Below are 21,468 nucleotides of genomic sequence, written 5' to 3' on the forward strand. Positions count from 1 at the left end.
AGAATAGAACATTATTCTGTAGTACCATCTGCAGGACCTTCTGAACTAGTTTTGACATAACAAAAAAAATACAGAAAGGCAGGTCTGGTAAACAAACATTAATATTAGTCTGTCTGCAAAAGGCCGTTTTTAATTCTCCTAGGTTGCGGTTTTCCTAGATTGCTGTTTAAATTTTTCACGAATTGTAACTTGTAAGGTAGTGTGTGACTGTGTGGATTGTGAGTTGAGTTTTTGATAAATTTTATTTAAAAAATATCAAAATCGTTGCTAATGTAAAATACTAATTATATTTAAATTTAATTAAAAATTAACAATTGAAATTTGAAAAAAAAAATGTTATAAATTTGATAATACTGTGAAATAATTTTCGATAATTGTGATTTTACTGTGATTATATTACAGATTCATTTTAAACTATTTTATTTTATTTTAATTATTTTTTAAATAAAAAATTGTACAATTTTATTCTTAATTTAGTAATTAAAATTTGTAAATATTTATGATAAAAAATAAAATAAATTATGTATTTAAAATTTTGAAATAATATATTTTTTACTGAACTCTATATAAGCGAACCTTCGTGGATCTCGACCAAGTTCGGTAAAACTTCACATTTCTTTGGGGTCGTTTGATTTGAAATATTCTGAAATAAAATATTAATTTATTTATTCCAACCCCATAATATATGGCTTAAAATTTTATTTTTACTCATTTCTCAAACTACAATGTTTGAAATGAGTTGGCTCGAACTCAACTCGATAAATTGAGTTCGACTCGAACTAGTTATCGAGCTCGAGCTCGAACACATTTTCTGACTCGTTAAAAAACTCGTATCGAGTCGAGTTTTTATGAGTTCGACTCGAAATCGACTTGATAAACTCGAACTCGAACTCGAGTTCGATTACTTTTTTATAAATATTTATGTGTTTGCAAATATATGTGTTGTTCATTTGTTTAATAAAATTAGTTTTACAGACTAATTAACTAGTTTTTCATAATATATCGGCATTATTATGTTTTATTATATTTGGTAAAAATTTTGAATTGAATATTTTTGTTAAAATATATTTAATTATTTTTTTATAGTTAAATGTTAAAAAATATGATCTTAATTTATTTATTTTTAAAACAATTCAACTCTAATTAGTTTAAAAATACGATAAGTGTTATCTAAATTTTAAAATAAAACAATAACTTGATAACTTCATTTTCGTTAACAAAATTAATTTAATAAAAACTAAATTCATCCCTACGTGTAAGAACTAAATTATAAAAAGTTTATGGAAAAATAAATCAATAAACTCGAAATCGACTTGATAAACTCGAACTCGACTCGGCTCGAACTCGAGTTCGATTACTTTTTTATAAATATTTATGTGTTTGCAAATATATGTGTTATTCATTTGTTTAATAAAATTAGTTTTACAAACTAATTTACTAGTTTTTCATAATATATCGGCATTATTATGTTTTATTATATTTGGTAAAAAAATTGAATTGAATATTTTTGTTAAAATATATTTAATTATTTTTTTATAGTTAAATGTTAATTGCTCTACATGATACTTATTATGTGGTTGCACATTTCCATTATTTACTTTCTATGGGAGATATTTTTTATCCTTACACTATTTTCTAAAGGAGACTAGTAAAGCATCAACTACATCGAAAACTTCCCTTTACTTCGTAGGATCTCTAAACGATGGAACACACCTCTAACAAAAAAGAGGACCTCCCTTAACTTCAAAAAAAGATAAAGCCTACGGCTTAAAGACACTTTCGGTAATGGGAAGACGATTCTACATATAGTCTAAAATGATAGAGAAACTTTAAAAGAAAGAAGAGAAAGAAACGGGAGTTGGCGCCTACATAACTGCTTGCTTGCTTACCAAGCCATCCTGACAAGCTCCTTCAGTTCGCTTATTATTCTTGACTTGACTTATTATTATAAAAACTACTCACTATCCAAATGAAAGACGATCGATTATCTACCCAAGAAGATAGAGAGTCCCACATACGAGAAACGAGCAACCGGAAAAAATATGATCTTAATTTATTTATTTTTAAAACAATTCAACTCTAATTAGTTTAAAAATACAATAAGTATTATCTAAATTTTAAAATAAAATAATAACTTAATAATTTCATTTTTGTTAACAAAATTAATTTCAGGGGTTTTTTCAAAAATACATAAGTTATAATTTATTTTTTTTGCAAAAAACGATGCAAATAGAATAAACTCGAAAACTCATTTAAAAACTCAAAAACTCGATTAAAAAACTCGAAAAGCTCGAAAACTTGCGAGTAGCTCGAACTCGACTCGTTAATTATCCGGGTCGAGCTCGGACATAATTTTCAGGCTCGATTTTTTTGGCTCGACTCGACTCGATTAAAAAAAATTCGAACTCAAATTTAATAAGTACAAACTCGACTCGAATTTCATCCCTACGTGTAAGAACTAAATTATAAAAAAATTATGGAAAAATAAATCAATAAACTTAATAGATATTAAATTAATAATTTATTAATATTTTAAATTAAAAAATATTTATTAGAAAATAATAATTTTAACACAAAATGATGGCTCTGTTTAATCTATTTTAACATGATTTCTTATTATAACCCGATACTACTGGATGAGTATATATTCTAGTTGTATTATTGTATAACATTGCAATATTTATTAAAATAATTTCTAAAATTATCTAAAAAATTAGGAAATCGGATCCTATGTATAAATATTTTGAAAATTATGTAAATAGGAATCTTTTGGTTTGGGTGAGTGCACGTCAATCAATCCAAGTGATGTCTCTTTCTATGGCATTCCTAGTTGACCACATGCAATGCTTTTTCAGGGACTTGTTTGTTTTTTTGCTTCTTCTCTTTGAAATAATTTTGTTCTGCGACATGAATCGAAAGTCTGAAACAACTAGCATGATTATGATTTGTGCCCCCGTTAGTGAAAATATTTGTTCGTTTGCAATGCCACCTTAATGTAATTTAATCTACACTCATGCGAATTTGTGGAGTTACGGACGTATGATTGGAAAAATAATCAGGAACGAGAATTAGATAAGATTTTCGAAATTATAATGAGTTTTATTTAACCGCATAAAAAGACTATAATATAGGTCTATTTTGAAAAATGACGCATATTGGGAAAAAATAATTTGATAATGTATTTTCATTCATAGCCCTTATAAATGCATGAATGTAGATTATGATTCAATTCTCATTAATTGTTATACAACTTAGAATAAGAATATTTTTTGAATATTCATTATTTTTGATGTTGTGAATGAGAAACTTATTCCCCCTACATGCGGGAAAAAACATATCTTATGTACCCATATTTAAATTTCATATTATTTTTGACCGATTTTTAACCGAATTGTTAATCATAAATCAAATATTAACTTCATCATAAATATAAACTTGTTGTATCTTTATTAATAAAATTAATTATTAATATACTATAAATAAGAAGACGAGAGCTTTTATATGGCACGTATCAGATAATTCAATTATTCAGGAAACAACCATTCTGTCAAAGGATATGTAGGGGACTGGATTAATAAATGCTTCGTTTGTTGTGGCCTGGGACAATTTATGTACTAAAATAGATTGAGAGAGAGCACACCTAAATTTGTCAAAACACATGTTTTCTAAATTAAAATATAAAATCCGATAACTCGGGCGAAGTTGAGATTAAAATATTGATTTTTTAAAATAGTTTAGAATAAAAAAAATTAATAATATTATTTCAATATAATGATAACCAAATTCTGATAATCAGTACTCCCTCTGTCACATTCATTTTTATACATTTTCATTTTTTGATGTCCCATTCAATTATATACATTTCAAACTTACCAAAAATATCAAAAATAGTAAAAAATTTATAATATAAAAATCAATTACACCCACTACTTTCTACCACTACACTCACTTTATTCATTAAATATTGAATGATCACATCACTTTAACCAACTTTATACTTTTTTTCACTAAATTACGCTTTTTCTTTCTCTCTCATCCCACTATCTTAACAAAAGTAACATTATTTTATTATGTTTCTTGTCCTCCGTACCCAAACCATTTGTATACAAATGGGTGGGACTAGGAGTGAGCTGAAAACCGCAAAAACCGTCCGCACCGCACCAATCCGCACCACAAAACGCGGTTTTTAATTTTCGTGGTGCGGTTGCGATTTGAATTTTTAATAAACCGCGTGGTGCGGTGCGGGTTGTGGTTTTAAATTTCTGAAATGCGGTTCAAATTGCATCGCACCGCAATATTTAATATTTTATAAATAGTGAACCCATTTAATAGAATTTAAGAGCTACGATAGAGTTAAGGTATTTTTCTCCCTCTGATTACTTGCTCTCGTTCAGGGAAATCGATGGTTTGGAAAAATGACTAAGCTGTATTAGCTACCAAAAATGTAAAACGCAATTAACCACTGTTAACCACTAGTTATTTTTAATCATAACTTAGATTTTTTATTAGAATAATTATAACTTATAATTTATAAGTTATTTTTGTTTTGTAATTGAATTCCTAAAAAAATTAAAATTTCCGGTGTGTAAATTCTAATTTGTATTATTGAAGAATATTGGCGACTTTGTGTTATATTAGTCGAAAATTTGATTAAATATAAGTTTTGCATTTGATTTAAATTTAAGTTTTGTATTTGATTTAAAATTTTCAAACTTGTAAAGTGTAAGTAGCAGTGAACCGTATCACACCGCACCGTATTTACGTGTTGTGGTTTATGTGGTTTTTGAGGGAATGCGGTACGGGTGCGGTTTGGAAATTCGATCAAACCGCCTGCGCAGTTTGGTTTGCAGTTTGAGTAAAAAACCGTACCGCCCGCACCGCGCTCACCCCTAGGTGGGACGGAGGGAGTAATATTTTGATACTTTAAAAATTTTGTATTTAATTAGAATAATTTTTTCATTATTAATAAAGAGTATAAAAACAAATTAGTGAAAAAATTAGTACTTAAATTTAACCAGGGCAAACATTTCTAATAATCAAAATTTTCATATTAGTCGGGGTTCGAAAATCTTTAAATAACTAAAAAAAGAGACGAGACAATTACTAAGCATTCGATGGGAAAAATGTCCATTTTTTCACGAAGGAAGTAAATAAAGTAAAGGGCTTTTTTGAAAATAACTAAGTCCAAAAATATTTTTACAAAAATGCTATGAATTTTTTAAAAAAATTGTATTTTTTTTTATTTGTAAAAATACTATTTTCAATTCTTTTTATAAAAATACATTTTTTAGCAACTTGATTCAACGAGATGCAAATTTCGACAAATTTCTAAATTTCTGCAACTCTATGTAACCAAAAAAATTTGATTCAACCAGTTGCATATATGCTTAATTTTGGTTGATTCCGTAATTTTGAAAAAAAATCATAAAATAATAAAATCGCAAAAATATAATAAAAATTATATTTTTGATAATTTCTCTAAAATAAAATATCAAGCTTAGATTGGCTACTTTGCACCCAAATCTCAGTCAATAGAAAATGAAGTATATTAACAACATATTAGTTGATATTACCAATAAATTTTATTGTTGAGGCAGGTAAATATTGTTGAAGTAGATGAGCAAATTTACATTTCCACAACATACTCAAAAGAAACATTTAAATTAATCTCACATAAATAAATCCCTATAAAACCACTCCTATACCCTGGTAGCTAAAAACAGTTCCACCTGTACAATTACAAACTTCACAACAAAGCAAACACAAACACCAAAACAGAGGAATAAGCAACCAATTTACCTGCCTGCACAAGCATAGAATCAGCCTTACATTCTTTCTTTCTTCATTGAGGCATTTCATCAAACACTATCGAAAACTCCCCTGTTTCTTGAAAAAGCTTCAAACTTTATGCTCTAATTTCAATCTTTAGTCCTTTTAAACACTCTAATGGCGGGAAATCATCAACCTGAGGTTCAAATAAGGGTTAATTCGAAGAGGGGTGGCAATGTAGTTCACCCGTTAGACGTGGGATCACCGGGAGATCAAGAACGTAACGAGATTGAGTATAGAGAGATTAAGCAGTTTAAGAAATGGGTGCCTTGGTTGATTCCTGGTTTTGTAGTTGCTAATATTGTTATGTTTGTTGTTACAATGTATGTTAATGATTGTCCCAAGAACTCGGTTTCTTGCGTTGCTGATTCTTTAGGGAGGTTCGCGTTTCAGCCGTTTAAGGAAAATCCTCTTCTTGGACCTTCTGCTACTACGTAAAATTCTGTGTTTTTTTTTTCAAATTTAATTCGTTTAAGTTTATGTTGTGTAGCGATCATTATTGTATTGCATGCTCGTTGTTACTCGTTATTTTAGTGTCTTCCTGATATTTACAGTCTCTCGTATTTCCTTTTGCGTCCAAATGTTGTCCTACGAGCGGGATATATAGAGTATGTTTGGTTTAGTTTCATTGATGATTATATTTTTTACGTATGAAGTTTAAATGGCTCGTTTTGTATGATATGAATATTGTGGACAACGAGAGATGAGTTTATGAACTCTAAGCACTTTATATTTGATAATTGTAAGTTGTATAATATGGATGGACTAAATTAGGCTGACCGTTTTTTTTCTCTAGCTTGGACAAGATGGGAGCTTTAGATGTAAGTAAAGTAGTTGACAAACACCAGGGATGGCGCCTTATAACGTGCATGTGGTTGCATGGCGGAGTTTTTCATTTATTAGCCAACATGTTGGGTCTCATGGTCATTGGTATTCGACTAGAGCAAGAATTTGGATTTGGTAAGTCAGGCTCTGTGATCTAAATTTTATGGCCGGAGATTGAGATATACAAGCTCTATGATGTATATATATCGAATTTGTGCATTTAAAAAAAATAATAACAGTTTAGCTTCAATGGATATTTGTAGTCCTATAAAATAGCACCCTATCATGTTTTTTCAAGAAACCTGTACACCTGTGGGATATCTTTTCGTTTGATAATTCTTTTGTATATTCTAACCAAAATAAGAATCACTTACCTTCTTCATTTCACAGTTCTCATTGGTTTGCTATATGTCATCTCTGGATTTGGTGGGAGTTTGCTTTCTGCTTTGTTTATCCAGTCAAATATATCTGTTGGTGCTTCTAGTGCACTTTTTGGATTACTTGGTGCAATGTTGTCTGAACTTATCACGAATTGGACAATCTATGCTAATAAGGTACATGACAAACAGCTGTTTTATGATGGAAATATGGAAACAGTGAGTTTTTATTTACAGTAATATAAAGCTCAGTCTAGTCATAATCCATATTTGTTTTTCCAGGTAGCAGCTCTTGTGACCCTGTTACTTGTAATTGTCATTAATCTGGCAGTAGGAATCCTTCCAAATGTTGACAACTTTGCTCATCTTGGAGGCTTTATCACTGGATTCTTGATTGGTTTTGTGTTTCTGATCCGCCCCCAGTTTGGGTGGGTCAGCCAAAAATACACAACTCGTGAATATGCTGCGACTTTGACAAAATCTAAATTCAAGATGTATCAGCGTGTACTCTGGGTCATTTCTCTGATCCTTGTAATTCTCTGGTGAGTCCTAAAACATAAAGGAGCTATATCCAATATAAAAACATCTTTTTGTTCATGCACACACGCCTTCATGTGGCATGAATCCTCGACCTCTTATTATCAAGAGAAGGGGCGAATCCACGAGGCTAAGATTTGTAGTTAAAAATGAGCATAGCTGCTCCACATTTTTAATTATGCACAGTGAAGGTAAGTATTAACAGAAATTTATTGATAAATAGCTTCTATGTAGATATGCTGACATGAGTATGATTACACATTAGGAAGCAGAAACGTGCAGACTGCAGTTACCCGTGCCATTACTTCCTTAACATGCAGCACATAATTTTATTAAGAAATTTGATGACAAGATGTCTCGTATTATATCCAAATTTTTAAGAATACAAATATAAAAGGTAATATATAGATGAGCTAAAAGAATTACTTACAGTATATACATGACCGGGCTCATTAAATTTTATATCCGATAGTCTATTAATTTAAAGACTTTAGTAGATACTTTTCCCTATCTGTTAGGCGTCATAATTTTATGTAGAAGTTCTCTAAAAATCAAATTTACCACCACTATATCTCCCCATATATATACACGTAGACATGTAAACGCTTCTGCATACATTTCAATATTTTATCCTCCAACTTTCTTCCCCACTCCATCTGCAGTGAAACATAAGAGCCATAAATAAAATTTAACCCTTCAAAAAATCTTAATGGATGAATACAATTATGCATATTATGGGTATGCATGGATACATAACACATAGACGCTGTTTTTATCAATATTAATGATGGTAAATGTTCACCAGAACTCCTTCCATTTTATGGACAAGGTTGCATGTATTATGTCAAGCACAATTATACTACTGATTCTATGACCTGACTGTGCTAGAAAAGTTGATGAAATCTTTCTATTATTTTCCATACCTATCTGAGGGCTAAAACTCTAGCTAGTAGCTAGGGATGGCAATCGGGTCGGATATTGAATAATCCATATCCAAACCCGAAAATTTTATCCATACCCGAACCTGATCCGAACCCGAAAAATACCCGAATCCGATCCATCGGATTTCGGATCGAATTCGGGTATACCCGAAACCCGAATTTTTTTTGAACTGGATATTCATACCGGAAACCCGAAAATTTGTATAGTTATTTATATTACAAGTGCTTGGGATTGAACACGCGACTTGTAAAGAAATAGTTTTAACGTGTCATTTTCAACCATCCCACCACATCATTAATTGTGTTATTATATGTGTAGCTAATATTTAAAAAATCAACTCAATTAATACCCAATTTTTAGATTTATTATTAAAAGATGTTTTGTTAACTTTATAAACCTTATCACCCGTTTAAATAATTGAATAATTGTATTTCATTAAACTTTATAATTAGTTATTTTTTAACATAAATATAAAAATATATGTTCTAAAAAATATATAATAATATGTATAATGTATATTATAATATATACACATATATATATATATATTATCATATCATAATGTGTAATATATAAAATTCTAATATTATATATATATATAATTCATTTATATATAATAATTCGGGTTCGGATCGGGTTGGGATAGAGTTTCGGATTTCGGATCGGGTTTTGGATCGGTATACCTAATATCCAAATCCAAATCCAAAAATTTTCGGGTTTAAAAATTAAATCCATATCCAAATCCAAATCCAAAAAATCGGGTTCGGTAAATTCAAAATTTCTAATTTCGAATCGGGTATCCGTCAGATCGGATTATTTTGCCATCCCTGCTAGTAGCTCCTATATTTATGTGTTAACGGATTGAGAAAGAGAGCTTGAGAGGGATATATTAAAATGTGGCAGATGGTATTGATGTAAACAGTATATAGCAGAGAAATTTCAATTTTAATGCACAATTAATCAGTGGTAGTGAATTTAAAATTTACTCACATCCATGTAGCTGTTGTCTGGTCAATATCCAAATTTAGTTTTGGGTCTACAGTTAATAGGTGCTAACTGCATGACGAGTAAAGTGTTTCTATACCATCATGTATGAGTTATAATATGATTATAAATTACTAAAAATTATTGACTGCATTGTTATTTTTATACTAAATATGAAAATCCGATTCTTGTAATATGCTGTATATTGGAGTTAAAGCTTTCGATTATTTGTACCAGGTTGGTCCTTTCCCTAGTTATGCTTCTTCGTGGAGTTGATTTGAATGATCATTGTTCTTGGTGCCACTATATGAGTTGTGTACCTACTTCGCGGTGGAGATGCAACTCACAACCTGTCTCCTGCACGGTAACCGGTTCTTTATTTGATTTGCCGAAACTATAATGGGGCCAGTTTCATTCAAATAAAAAAAAATATATCATATAATTTTTAAACCATAACTAAAAACTCCAACCGAACTTGGGGGTTTATTTGTCCGTTGAGCATCACATGTTGAACCTTTCCCTGTGCAATATAATATGAAAAAGTCGTTACGTGACCGAAGATTAAATTAATCATTGATACATATGTTGTGGTAGTTTGAGTCACCTGAGTCTGCATATGTACCCATTGGAGAGCAATGCATCACCTATATCTGCATCTTTCTGATTACTGCTTATCCGTATATCTGAATATCCAAGGTTTTAAAAATTTATAAAACTCCATGGTGAGCAATTCATACTGTATATTTTAGGAAGTAGAGGTATTGGTTTTTGTTAACTATAACATATATTTTCAGAGACCTGCATCCGTATTATGCATTGCCAAATATTTGTTTTTCTAAATTTATGCATCATTGTTGCAGTCCGAGCAAAGAGGTAACCAGCTCGTCTTATCGTGTTCAAACAACAAAACCAGAACGTACGACTTGGTGAATGCAACAGCATCTCAGATCCAGGGACTATGTAGCCAGCTCTGCCGATGATATTTGAAGTTGGCTGTGCTCATTAGTGAATTGTAGAGATGTTGAGACTGAAATTGAACTGTATAAAACATTGTTCTTGTTAAAGGGATTATACAATACAATGATACTAAATGAACACTTAGAAACAGGAAAATGTATTAGTTCATATTTCTATTTCTTTCAAAAAGTGTATGAATACTGAATACAATATTATCTATTAGGGACAAAGCAACAAGTGCAAATATTATTAGCTAATAAAATGATTCAAAATTACATGACCAAAAACTAATACATTTTAATGATAAATTTCATTTTATACGAAGGGATATTTTCAATAACACGCTGAAAAAAGTTCAAGGGAGACTGTATTATAGTTGGAGACCTGAAGACCATGCATCTTTACGGTTTATTCAATATTTGATAGTAACTTTTTCATTTCATCATATTTTTTTACTTTCATTTTTGTCATCTTTAGCATAGTTGAATTGAAATTGTTTGTAATATTCAAAAGAACATAACAAATCCATCACAATGTAATATTTTTAAATAAAATATCCATCATTAATTAATAAATGCAGAATATTGTTTTAATTTTAATTTAAAAAGCACAAAAATAAATAAAATAAATAAAATAAAATCCAAACGATAATAAACAACAAAATTATCATCATCTTCTATTCCTGTATATCAACACGAACCCTTAAAAACACAACCAACAACTAAATCTATACATACACATATACATACAGACACACACACACACCACCTCATGGCGGTCTCAGTTCGAGCGGTGAACAACTACGCCGTGCTCCGCTCCGTCGCGGCGCCGCCGTTGTCTATTATCCGGCACCGGAGCTTCAATTCCGTAGCTCCGTACAGTCATTTTCGTCGCCGGAGTTCGAAATTGTCGGAATTGAAGTTCTCGTATTATCAGTCACGATGTTTGTTAGGTTTTCGAAGCTATTCGATTCAGATTTTGTTCGATTCTATTATGTCAGAGTTCGAAAGTATGCGAAAAATTGGCCGTAGAGTTTCGGCTACTAATAACAAGTACTCTATCGATACTTCGCATTGTTAGTTTACGTATTGTCGAATTATGTGTTTTTGTGATTTATTATGTGTTTGATTTTGGAGATATTTGTTTTGCGGAAATGTTGTGTGTTTGTTTGTTTAGGTTGTTCGCATTATTGATTTACGTGTCGAATTATGTGTTTTTGTAATTCATTTATATGTTTGATTTTGGAGATAGTTGTTTAGCATAAATGTTGTGCGTGTGTGTTTATTTACGAGCATAAATTGAGGATGTGATGGTGAGTGTGCTAATGTTAATAATGAAAAATGAGCTTAGCTTAGTGTTATTGGCTTTTGTTGTTAACATTTTGTAGTGTGTGTGGATATTTGTTTGAGTGTTAAATAATTGACGAAGTGAATGTGAGTTTTATTATTAAAAATGAAAATGAGCTTAGTGTTGTTGGAGTTTGTGACGTTTTATAGTGTGCAAAACTATGAATGTGTACTATTGGAAATTATAGGTACGCATTGGGGAGGGGAATGTCAATGGGAGTGTAAATGAGTCGAGCTGTCTGTGAGCTATTCGAGCTTGACTTGTTAAATATTTGTATTCGGCTCAATTATAAGATACTTTATTGACTCGAGCTTTAAATTACTTAGCTAGTGAGGCTCACAAGCCCAATTGGGGTTTTATTTATTTTTTATTTGTAAATATGTAGTATAACCTCTATAAATTGTTTATCAGTAAATTAATAATCCTTGATTAATTAATATTCTTAATATATGTTATTTTGTCCTAACATAATAGAGATGTGTATACTTTACCTCGACAAATTATTAAAAATTTCCGGTCTCGAGGTCATTAATTTTTAGATGTCTAAGTGTGTTTATTTTTAAACATTCCCAAACTTAGTTAAATTTCTTTCTAAAAAATTTATGTATTTGTCTACACTTATGCACTCTGTACATACACAATGGTTGTATAGAAGATGAAGATGAGCATACTGTTACTAGCCTTTGTCGTTAAATTATTAGTGAGCCTAGATTATACTCCCTCTTTCCCGTAGTAGTCGTTTTAAATTTTGGCAGTATATACTAAAGATACTTGTACAAATTAATTTTAATTATTTTTTTTATAAATTTAATTTTTAAACTGAAATTGTAATCCACAAAAAGTCAAAAGGGCGGGTAATTGTGGGATGGAGGTGGTATATGCTTTCTTTATTTTAGTAGAATTGGGGGAGCAATCCGGCAATTATGTATATAGAAGCTAGTTAGCTAAGGAATTGTGGAAATGATAAGAATCCTTCAAACAATCTTTTTCTAAAACTTTTCATGCCAAAGTTTAAATAGAGAAATTTAACACATGCCTCCACTGAGGCTTAACTTCAACCTTTGAGTATCAATAAATAAGGGGTATGCACTAGGCTACGATGCTAAGAATCTTATTCCATTATGTTAATAACCAAAGAACTACTCAGTGGAAGACGTTGAGGTGCAGACTGCAAAAGTAAAGCATGATTGAATTAGGGAAGACATTTATAACCTTACAAGGGGGATTATTAAATAACATAAATCTGTGAGTTGTTTTCGTTTGTTGCAAAAATTCAAATAGGGTCTGACCCAATATATAACTAGATGGTAGAATAAAAACATATTATCTGCATATACTTATTATGCCGAGTTTTTAAAGTTTTATATATGGAGTTTTGAAATCAAGGTAGACCCAGTTGTTTTCCAGAAACTGAGCATTTAATTGTTGAGTTACTTCATTATAAGAATGTGCATCAAACTTTTTCCTAAATGAATCTGCAGATTAGAAATTATTGCCAGTGGAAGCTTTGTTGAAGACAAGGTGGAAAAGAGAGCATTAAAGAAGGGGCTGTTGCTGGAGTTTAAAAAAGATTCTGAAAGGTTTTTACTAGCTGTTGCTCAGAAACCTGATGGCAGGAAGAACTGGATGGTCTTTGATCAGGTTTTTGTAGTTACAAATAATGCGGCATGTTAAATAGGTTGCTAGGAGTTAAAACTAGGGGTTTCTTGCATCTCATGTATTAGAACAGACATTTTGCTTTTACCTAATATTTATGTTTCTTCATTATGATGCACAGAATGGTGTCACAACTTCTATTAAACCACAACAGATAACATATGTTGTTCCTGGTGTTGAAAATTTTGATCAGACAGATATTTCAGATTTCATTCAGAAAGCTCATAATAACTTGGTTAGTTCTCATCATAATATAAACTTCAATGTCAGTTTCACCATCTTCCTCTCTGCTTACAGACAAACATAGTGTTTTTTCTGTTAACACAGGATACCACGCTTCTTGAGTTTGCTTGGGTGGAACTTCTGGAGAGTAACAAGTCTGTCACTGCTGAAGAATTAGCTGAGGTATATACTCTCAGTTTAAAGGTTTTATGTATTCTTTGTTCTCTAATTAAAGTAAGTTATAATAACAGATGATTTTTGGTAGTTCGGAGCCACTTGAGAGCTATTGTGCTCACCTCTTGCTTTCAAGAGATGACATTTACTTCACGTCTCTACATAGCAAAGGTCCTGCTATCTATGGACCTCGAACTACTGTTCAGGTATGTTTGCCTTCCTACTTATGTGTTTTTTCGCTTGTGTCATTTGTAATGATCTGTATTTTTTGTTTGTCAATCTGGTTTAGGATGGGTAGTAAGTATGCCCCTATTCTTGAATTTAAAGGGCTGCACAGTGTAAATGAACTTTTACTTGCTAGTCCCTCCGTCCCATTAGGTTCTTAACATTTGAAACGGGGTGATCGACACGCATTTTAAGGCTCTTATCTAGTATAGTTCCATTAATTATTTGAAAAACTTTTTTTCTTCTGAATAAATATTAAATGTTTAAATTTTTATTCGAAAAAAAAAATTCAAAATAAGTTATGGAACTATACTAGATAAGATCCTTAAAATGCGTGCCGGACACTCTGATTCAAATGTTAAGAACCTATTGGGACGGAGGGAGTATTATTTTATATTGATTAGGCAATTTTATTTTGTGCTATTGTACTTTTACAATTTAATATTAGGTAGAAGAACGTCAGCGCCGGAAGCTTGCTCAGGAAGCTGCTGATAAGGAATTTGAGGAATTTATTAAATTACTAAAATCTGCCAGGGGACTGCCTCTAGATGCAAAGCCCCCCAAATCTTCATGGAAAGTTGATGAGAATGTTTGGCATAAAATTGAATCTCTTCAAGCTTATGCCCTTGATAATTGCGAAAATGATGAACAAAAGACAGCGGGGACGGTAATAATTTTGTTTAGATTCTAAAGTTTCATGATTTAGTTTATTTATCTTTAGATGTTTCTAATTGATAAGGAGCTATTATGCAGTTTGTGTAAATTGAATATTAGGTCAAAGCAAGTAAATAATTTCCTAGTTTTTTTTCAATTAGATCTTGAAGGCAATGGGGATGGTTAAGAAATCTTCTTCAGCAGTTGGTCTCCTCATAGATATTGGGTATTTCCCGGTGCATGTAAATCTCGATTTGTTAAAGCTTAACATTCGTACAGATTATGCAGATAATATTTTATCAGCAGCTGAAAATCTTCTCTTGGAATCATCTGACACAGATGAGGTATCCTTGCTTTCGATTCATATTTTATTACCAAGTATGAAGATCTCTTATTTGTCGAACTGTTATTATCTTTGCTTCTATGGTAGGAAATTTTGATCATATATATATAGAAATTTTTAGCCATTTTTTTCCCGGTTAATAGTTGCAAACGCAACTGTTGAATTCTTATTGTGATTTTGTTTTTCTTGCTTAACTTTTGATGAGCTCAACTGCTTGTACCAAAAGTTGTGTGTACGTGGTAGCTGAGGTACACACAAAGCTTCCTCCTTTTATATTGCCAGTCACTTCTGATAAAGCATGTGAAATGATATAGCAGTTCTTGCTTCCTGTGAGAAAGGTGTATGTGTGATAGGATCCTGGTTCATGATAGGAAGAGTGATGGCTAATAATAACAGAAATGTCTTCCTTTGTGAAATAAATCTAAATGGCCTCCTGATAGTTTAAGTAAATATATAAAGCTCCATATCATCTGTACAATTTCTACTATTTTTATATTTGGGAACACTACAATTTTCCTCGTCTGGAGAGAGTTAGTAGCCCGTAGAAGTGTAGGCGCTCTAAATACCAAATCTTGTGCTGCTATGTGCAGAACTATGTGTAGGTAGAATCCTGGTAAACTAATCATGCACAGTCATTGGGTCCTATTTCCAACATTAAATGTCATATATTCCCTGCCCAGTGTTTCTTATCCTTGGCCAATCATGAATATGAGGTCATGTTTTTAGCAGAGAGGATTTAATCTGTTAATTATAGAGTATAATGTTTTGTGCTTGTACAAAAGTTATCTTTTATACTAGCACATGTAATTAACTAGACATCTTTTTTCAAACCAGATAATTTCATAATTGAATATGATTTGCTCATGCTGATTATCGGTTCCTGCCGTCGGCACTTTTATAGCTGTATATTCATTTTGATGATATTTTTTTTAGGTTGACAGAGTAAATTTGACTCACTTAAAGGTTTATGCAATTGATGTCGATGAAGCTGATGAGGTAAGAACATGAATACCTGGTTTTACCTTCCACGGATGTTGATCTTATCCAGTTAGGTGACACTAGTTTGCTACTCACCAAAATTTGTGCAGCTTGATGATGCATTAAGTGCTACCAGATTGCAGGATGGACGGATTAAGGTCTGGATACATGTTGCAGACCCAAGTAGTCTAGTTCAACCAGGTAGCATTTTGGACAAGTAAGTTTACTTGACATACAACTCGTAAGTATTATTTAGATGATCTTTAAATTTGGATGATTAAAGTTCTGTGATCTGTAGGGAGGCATTTAAAAGAGGAACTTCGGTGTTCTTACCTACTGCTACTTATCCAATGTTCCCCGAAAAGCTTGCAATGGAAGGGATGAGCATGAAGCAGGGAAAGCTTTGCAATGCTGTTACAGTATCTGTTGTACTTCATTCTGATGGCAGGTAAACTGTTATCATGTTACCTAGTTTCTTTTAAATTCTTGGTTCCAGACTAGTTGTCCCTTAGTTGTATGTTTCTGTGCATTTTTAGGTGCATGCAAGTGTCTCTATGCATATGGTAACACAGACACCCACATGTTGTATCTCCGCCGAACTCACACACAACACAAAGACAAATGTCTCCTGTGAGACTTGAACTTTCACTCCCTCGAGAAATTGGGAAAAGTGGTAAAACTAGCACCAGACCCTTATAATTGTAAATGCTACTATTTTCTGAAGAGTGTTTCTTATTTAATAAAAAAAACATATTGAATTTGAACACAGTACGAAACCACGAATGTCTCTTGCAACACTTAAAAGTTGAAACTTCACTCTACCTAAAAGTAGGGAAGAGAGGTAAAAATTAAAGTTAAGACCTTGGTTATGTATGCTAATTTAACAGAATAAGTCTTGTGAAGGAACCTTCTTACTAAACATGAACTTCTTTTGAGCAATGTGTTGGCATTTACACGACTGGCATTGATGGTTGGGTGCTTTTTGCAGCATTGCAGAGTACCAAATAGAGAACTCGGTTATCAAGCCAACTTATATGCTGACGTATGAGAGTGCTTCAGAGCTTCTTCATTTAAATTTGGAAGAGGAAGCTGAACTTAGAATTTTGTCTGAGGCTGCGGCGCTTAGGTTGCAATGGCGTCGGGAACAGGTTGGCTTTCGGCATCATCATATTTTTTTTTTAATTTGAATATCTGCTGAACTAAGTTATTCTGCAGGAGACGCACACAAGGGTTTTAGCAGTGCTATTATATATATATATATATAGGGGGGGCTACTCTAATAGAAACCAATATTAGAATAGAAATTAGAAACCAAATAATTTTTTAAAAAAAATACTTTGAAATATAACACATATGGTATGCAAATCGATCGTTGAGAGATGGAGAAAAATACAGTGAAGTCGGATTTTAAAAAAATATTATCGTTTAACGGGAAAAATCAAATTAAAAACGAAGGGGAAAAACCGAAATTGTGTGTGGGAGGGTGCAAATTAGTTGGGTGTGGTGCTTTAGGGGGGCCCATTAGATTAGATTGATCTAATGGCTTAGATTAGTTTCTATTTGATCATTCCCCATATATGATCAGAAAATATATTTAAATTTTATGATGTAAAAATTTTTTAGGTACATGCTCTTTTAAGTAATGGAGAGGAGATTACTTCTAGACATAAGATAGCATATTCAATTAATTCTGTAGCAGGCAAAACAATATGTCTTCCATTTTCTTAGTATTTTCATCTAGACTAGGTTTGAGTTTTTAGTGGAATTAAATTGATCTTTGATCCACCCAAAATCCCATGACCCATCATTACTAAGATTTTCTATAATAAAAATATTAAAATATGGATGTGGCCTAGGAGACCTATTCCCACAACCTGCGTCCACCGCTGTACACAAATTGATGTATTGTTTTAAAGTTTTCACTTAAACGAGCTCATGACTCGGGAACTTAATGAAGTTATCAGTGCTCACTGCTCTAGGTGCATCTATTCATACCATCTGTTCCCCTGTCACAGCAGACTGCAGTCTCCTTATTCTCTTACTTCAAAAAAAATTGGGTTCAGTTTCTCTGATAATTTTTTTTAAAGATATATTAATATAACTAATCATATTTCCGGCCAAGTTTTTTCCTAAATGGCTCGTCACATATCATATAGATTTAGATCCAGTCCACTTCATTGTAAAGTCTGTGTTTTTTCAGGGAGCAATAGAGACAACCTCAATAGAAACACGAATTAAGGTGGCTAATCCAGATGATCCAGATCCAACCATCAAGCTCTATGTTGAAAACCAAGCAGATCATGCAATGCGACTTGTGTCTGAGATGATGATATTATGTGGAGAAGCTGTGGCAACTTTTGGCTCTTGCAATAATATTCCACTACCCTACAGAGGACAGCCCCAATCAGATATAGATTTATCTGCATATGATCATCTTCCCGAAGGGCCTGTAAGAACTTCTGCTATCATTAAGATCATGCGGGCAGCTGAGATGGATTACAGGAAACCTATACGCCACGGAATAATGGGACTTCCTGGTTATGTTCAGTTTACATCTCCTATCCGTAGATATATGGATCTTCTCGCTCATTATCAGGTCGGTTTTTGTGATAATTCATTCTTTTTTTTGTTTTACTTAAGATTCTATAGTGTAGTGGTTCCCATTATTAGGTTTGTTTTTCGTGATAAATTGTTCCGTTTATGTTTTAAGTTGTATAAAGTTTCATTCAGTTTGATTGGTGATCCATTAACTTAAATCCTAAAGTATATTTACTACACAATATAGTCTCATGTTATTGCGTGTTAAACATGGGGACCATTACATTTTATGTACTTATCATTCATTGTCTATGTGAATCATGTTTATTCAATCAGCTTTGTATGAGCAATGGTATTAGGTCTATAACATTTTTTTGAGCATGATCTTAGTTTCTGTATAATTAAAAGTAATGATCTGATATCATGTGTACTTCATTTGTTACAGGTGAAAGCATTTATTAGAGGTGAGAGTCCACCATTTTCAGCTGGTCAGCTGGAACAGATGTCATCGAATGTAACTATGCAGGCCAAAGTAGCAAGAAAACTATTCAACAGCAGTCTGCGATATTGGATACTAGAATACTTAAGAAGACAGCCCAAGGAGAAAAGGTTCCGCGCATTGATACTTAAGTTTGTCAAAGATCGAATTGCAGCTTTGCTACTAACAGAGGTAAGAACATAGCATTTCCTAACTAATGGCACATCAAGGCCTTTTACAACTCATACCTTTGCTGTAGCAAATTGTACATAATTAGTGGGAACAGCTTCTATGATCTATTACTGAGCCACAACCTGTTGTGTTAAACACCATTCAAAAACTCATTTTCAAATGCTTAGATGGAAACTGCTTAAATTTACTAAGCAATGATACCTCATTTCTTTATGTATAGCATTTTATCAGAATTTTGTAGAATTGAACATTAGAGTGTGTTTCATGCCACTGGAATAGACTTGCTTATATATTGTTATACTTCTACTCATGTTGCAAGGCATTAGCCAAGTCAGCAACTAAACACATTGACAAGAACATGCAATATTTACTTGATACATTTTGCATTTTCTATTTACCAAGAAGATGCAAAGATTTTTGCTTCTATTAAGACATGTTTGGACCTTGTGCTATTGCACGGTGCTGCGGAGCAAGGAAATAAAAGATTAATTGTATTTAAATATGTTACAAATATATTGGTTAGCATAGGAATGACTATTTCATACAAACAAGTAATTATAAAATGCTAGTATATCTTAGTGTCGTTGTAGAGAGTACCGATTTGCTCTATAGTGAATAGAGTTAAACAAGTGTGTGTCCCCAACACTTGGTTTGAAAGTTCACAAAATATCAAACCTCAGTCAGACTTTCTACTTCAGAACCAATGATAAAATATCACCTTATTTAAGTTTTCCTTGCAATTTGGCGCACACACTTGTTTTTTGGTAAATTTTCCAGCAAGTTCATAAGTGGTCCTTTGTATATCCCTGGATACTCTTTTTTGCTAAATACTTTCCCTGGAAACTTGTATATTATCTTTTGATCACATATTATCTTTTGATCACATGTATAGGTTTCTGACAAGCTATATCAAATATGTAAACTTGGACCTAGTTAAATGGAGGCATTATGTGTCGATATATTCCAAAACAAAAATCTTTAGACAGAAGTAGATTTTAAGTTGCAGAATAATCCTCTGTTATAAACTGCAAAAGATATTTAACAAACCCACACTCTACTAAGTACCCAGAGCATTAAAAATGAAAGAGAATCAATCTTTGATTTAATAATATAAACTACAGGACTTTCAAGTAGACCATGACTCCCTCTACCCAGACAACGGTTTACATGATAATTCTTACAGGATATCCTCCCTGACTCCTCTACTCTACCTTATCTATCTCTCAGAGACGTTCCCCCATTTTCCCTTCGATCGACTTCTTACAAATGTAATTAATTAGGATGTTGGACTTGGGCCTGCATTTAAGCAGATTGGACCTGGCCCATTGCATCCTGTTTGTGGAATGATAATTTTTTAACATGATTGGGATGTCGAATACTTTAAAAGTTTCAGCTGTTGTTAGACCTTATCAATCAGTGTTAGTAAAGGGGTCTTGCATGCTAGCTAATAATGGACTACAATTTCTGTTGCAGGTAGGATTTCAAGCTACTGCTTGGGTTTCTGTGGGGTCCCAGATTGGTGATGAAGTGGTGGTTCGGGTGGAAGAAGCTGACCCGCGTGATGATTCTCTTTCTCTCAAGGAAGTTGTACAACAGACCTGAAGATATCCCAGCACTAGTCAAGATCTCAGCTCTGGTTCTTGATCTTCCTTTAAAGAGGGCACTTAGTTCTGTTCCTTACAACCTTCAGCAGGGTCAAAAACTATAATGTTTGCAGTAGACTTGTGCCATTCATTACATTAAACTAATCATTCGATATAATAGGAGAAAGAATGCTAACAAATGGGGATTCTCAGAAGTCTATTTTGCGGACTGGTTTTGGTGCCAAGAAGAAAGCTTCCACAATGCAGGCACACCATATTTTGCAGAGTGTGACTACCGTGGTGCACATTTCTTCTCATTTCAATGCTGGGAGAAATTGGTAAATATTGGAAATATGCATTTTTGCTTGATATCAGAACTTAATTAGAAAGATTTCAATCAACATCAGTTCAACACAACTCGAGGCTAGGTTTTCTAATACTTGGTGTATATTTTTCATTTCCGCCTTTTATTAAAAAAAGTTCGATGCCGCCAGAATTGCACCTAGAGAACTTTATAGATTTTTTGCTTTCTGCTAATTGTAATGAATGCTACCAGAGGGCTGAAATGTGTTAATGTCAAAAGTTAACTCAGAGTTCATGCAACATTATATTAGTTTGGTAATCATA

The 21,468-nt window shown here is 32.4% G+C and overlaps 2 protein-coding genes across 2 annotated transcripts; both read left to right on the top strand.

Annotated features, from left to right (window-relative positions):
- Positions 1-5,666: 5,666 nt before the first annotated feature.
- Positions 5,667-10,706, top strand: LOC141676825 (RHOMBOID-like protein 1). The gene is made up of 6 exons (XM_074482548.1): positions 5,667-6,263; positions 6,626-6,789; positions 7,045-7,208; positions 7,314-7,573; positions 9,732-9,858; positions 10,355-10,706. Exons 1-6 carry the CDS (start codon positions 5,947-5,949, stop codon positions 10,472-10,474), a joined length of 1,152 nt encoding a protein of 383 aa, XP_074338649.1. The 5' UTR covers positions 5,667-5,946; the 3' UTR covers positions 10,475-10,706.
- A 420-nt stretch (positions 10,707-11,126) lies between these two features.
- Positions 11,127-21,468, top strand: LOC141677962 (ribonuclease II, chloroplastic/mitochondrial). Its single transcript, XM_074484121.1, has 14 exons — positions 11,127-11,503; positions 13,280-13,439; positions 13,576-13,689; positions 13,782-13,859; positions 13,928-14,056; positions 14,524-14,742; positions 14,891-15,073; positions 16,006-16,068; positions 16,161-16,267; positions 16,349-16,498; positions 17,039-17,198; positions 18,251-18,646; positions 19,034-19,258; positions 20,732-21,468. The coding sequence occupies exons 1-14, from the start codon at positions 11,223-11,225 to the stop codon at positions 20,858-20,860; spliced, it is 2,394 nt and encodes a 797-aa protein (XP_074340222.1). The 5' UTR covers positions 11,127-11,222; the 3' UTR covers positions 20,861-21,468.

Source organism: Apium graveolens, chromosome 8 (assembly GCF_009905375.1).
Source record: "Apium graveolens cultivar Ventura chromosome 8, ASM990537v1, whole genome shotgun sequence".
In the NCBI taxonomy this organism is placed as follows: domain Eukaryota; kingdom Viridiplantae; phylum Streptophyta; class Magnoliopsida; order Apiales; family Apiaceae; genus Apium; species Apium graveolens.

What these genes read in the sequence shown, in the direction of transcription:
- LOC141676825 (XM_074482548.1), top strand. Translation starts at nt 5,947, where the DNA reads ATGGCGGGAAATCATCAACCTGAGGTTCAAATAAGGGTTAATTCGAAG. An exon ending in CTTGGACCTTCTGCTACTAC is followed by an intron (nt 6,264 to 6,625) that starts GTAAAATTCTGT and finishes TTTTTTCTCTAG; the next exon opens with CTTGGACAAGATGGGAGCTT. An exon ending in AGAGCAAGAATTTGGATTTG is followed by an intron (nt 6,790 to 7,044) that starts GTAAGTCAGGCT and finishes TTCATTTCACAG; the next exon opens with TTCTCATTGGTTTGCTATAT.
- LOC141677962 (XM_074484121.1), top strand. Translation starts at nt 11,223, where the DNA reads ATGGCGGTCTCAGTTCGAGCGGTGAACAACTACGCCGTGCTCCGCTCC. An exon ending in GTTTCGGCTACTAATAACAA is followed by an intron (nt 11,504 to 13,279) that starts GTACTCTATCGA and finishes ATGAATCTGCAG; the next exon opens with ATTAGAAATTATTGCCAGTG. An exon ending in GACCTCGAACTACTGTTCAG is followed by an intron (nt 14,057 to 14,523) that starts GTATGTTTGCCT and finishes ATTTAATATTAG; the next exon opens with GTAGAAGAACGTCAGCGCCG.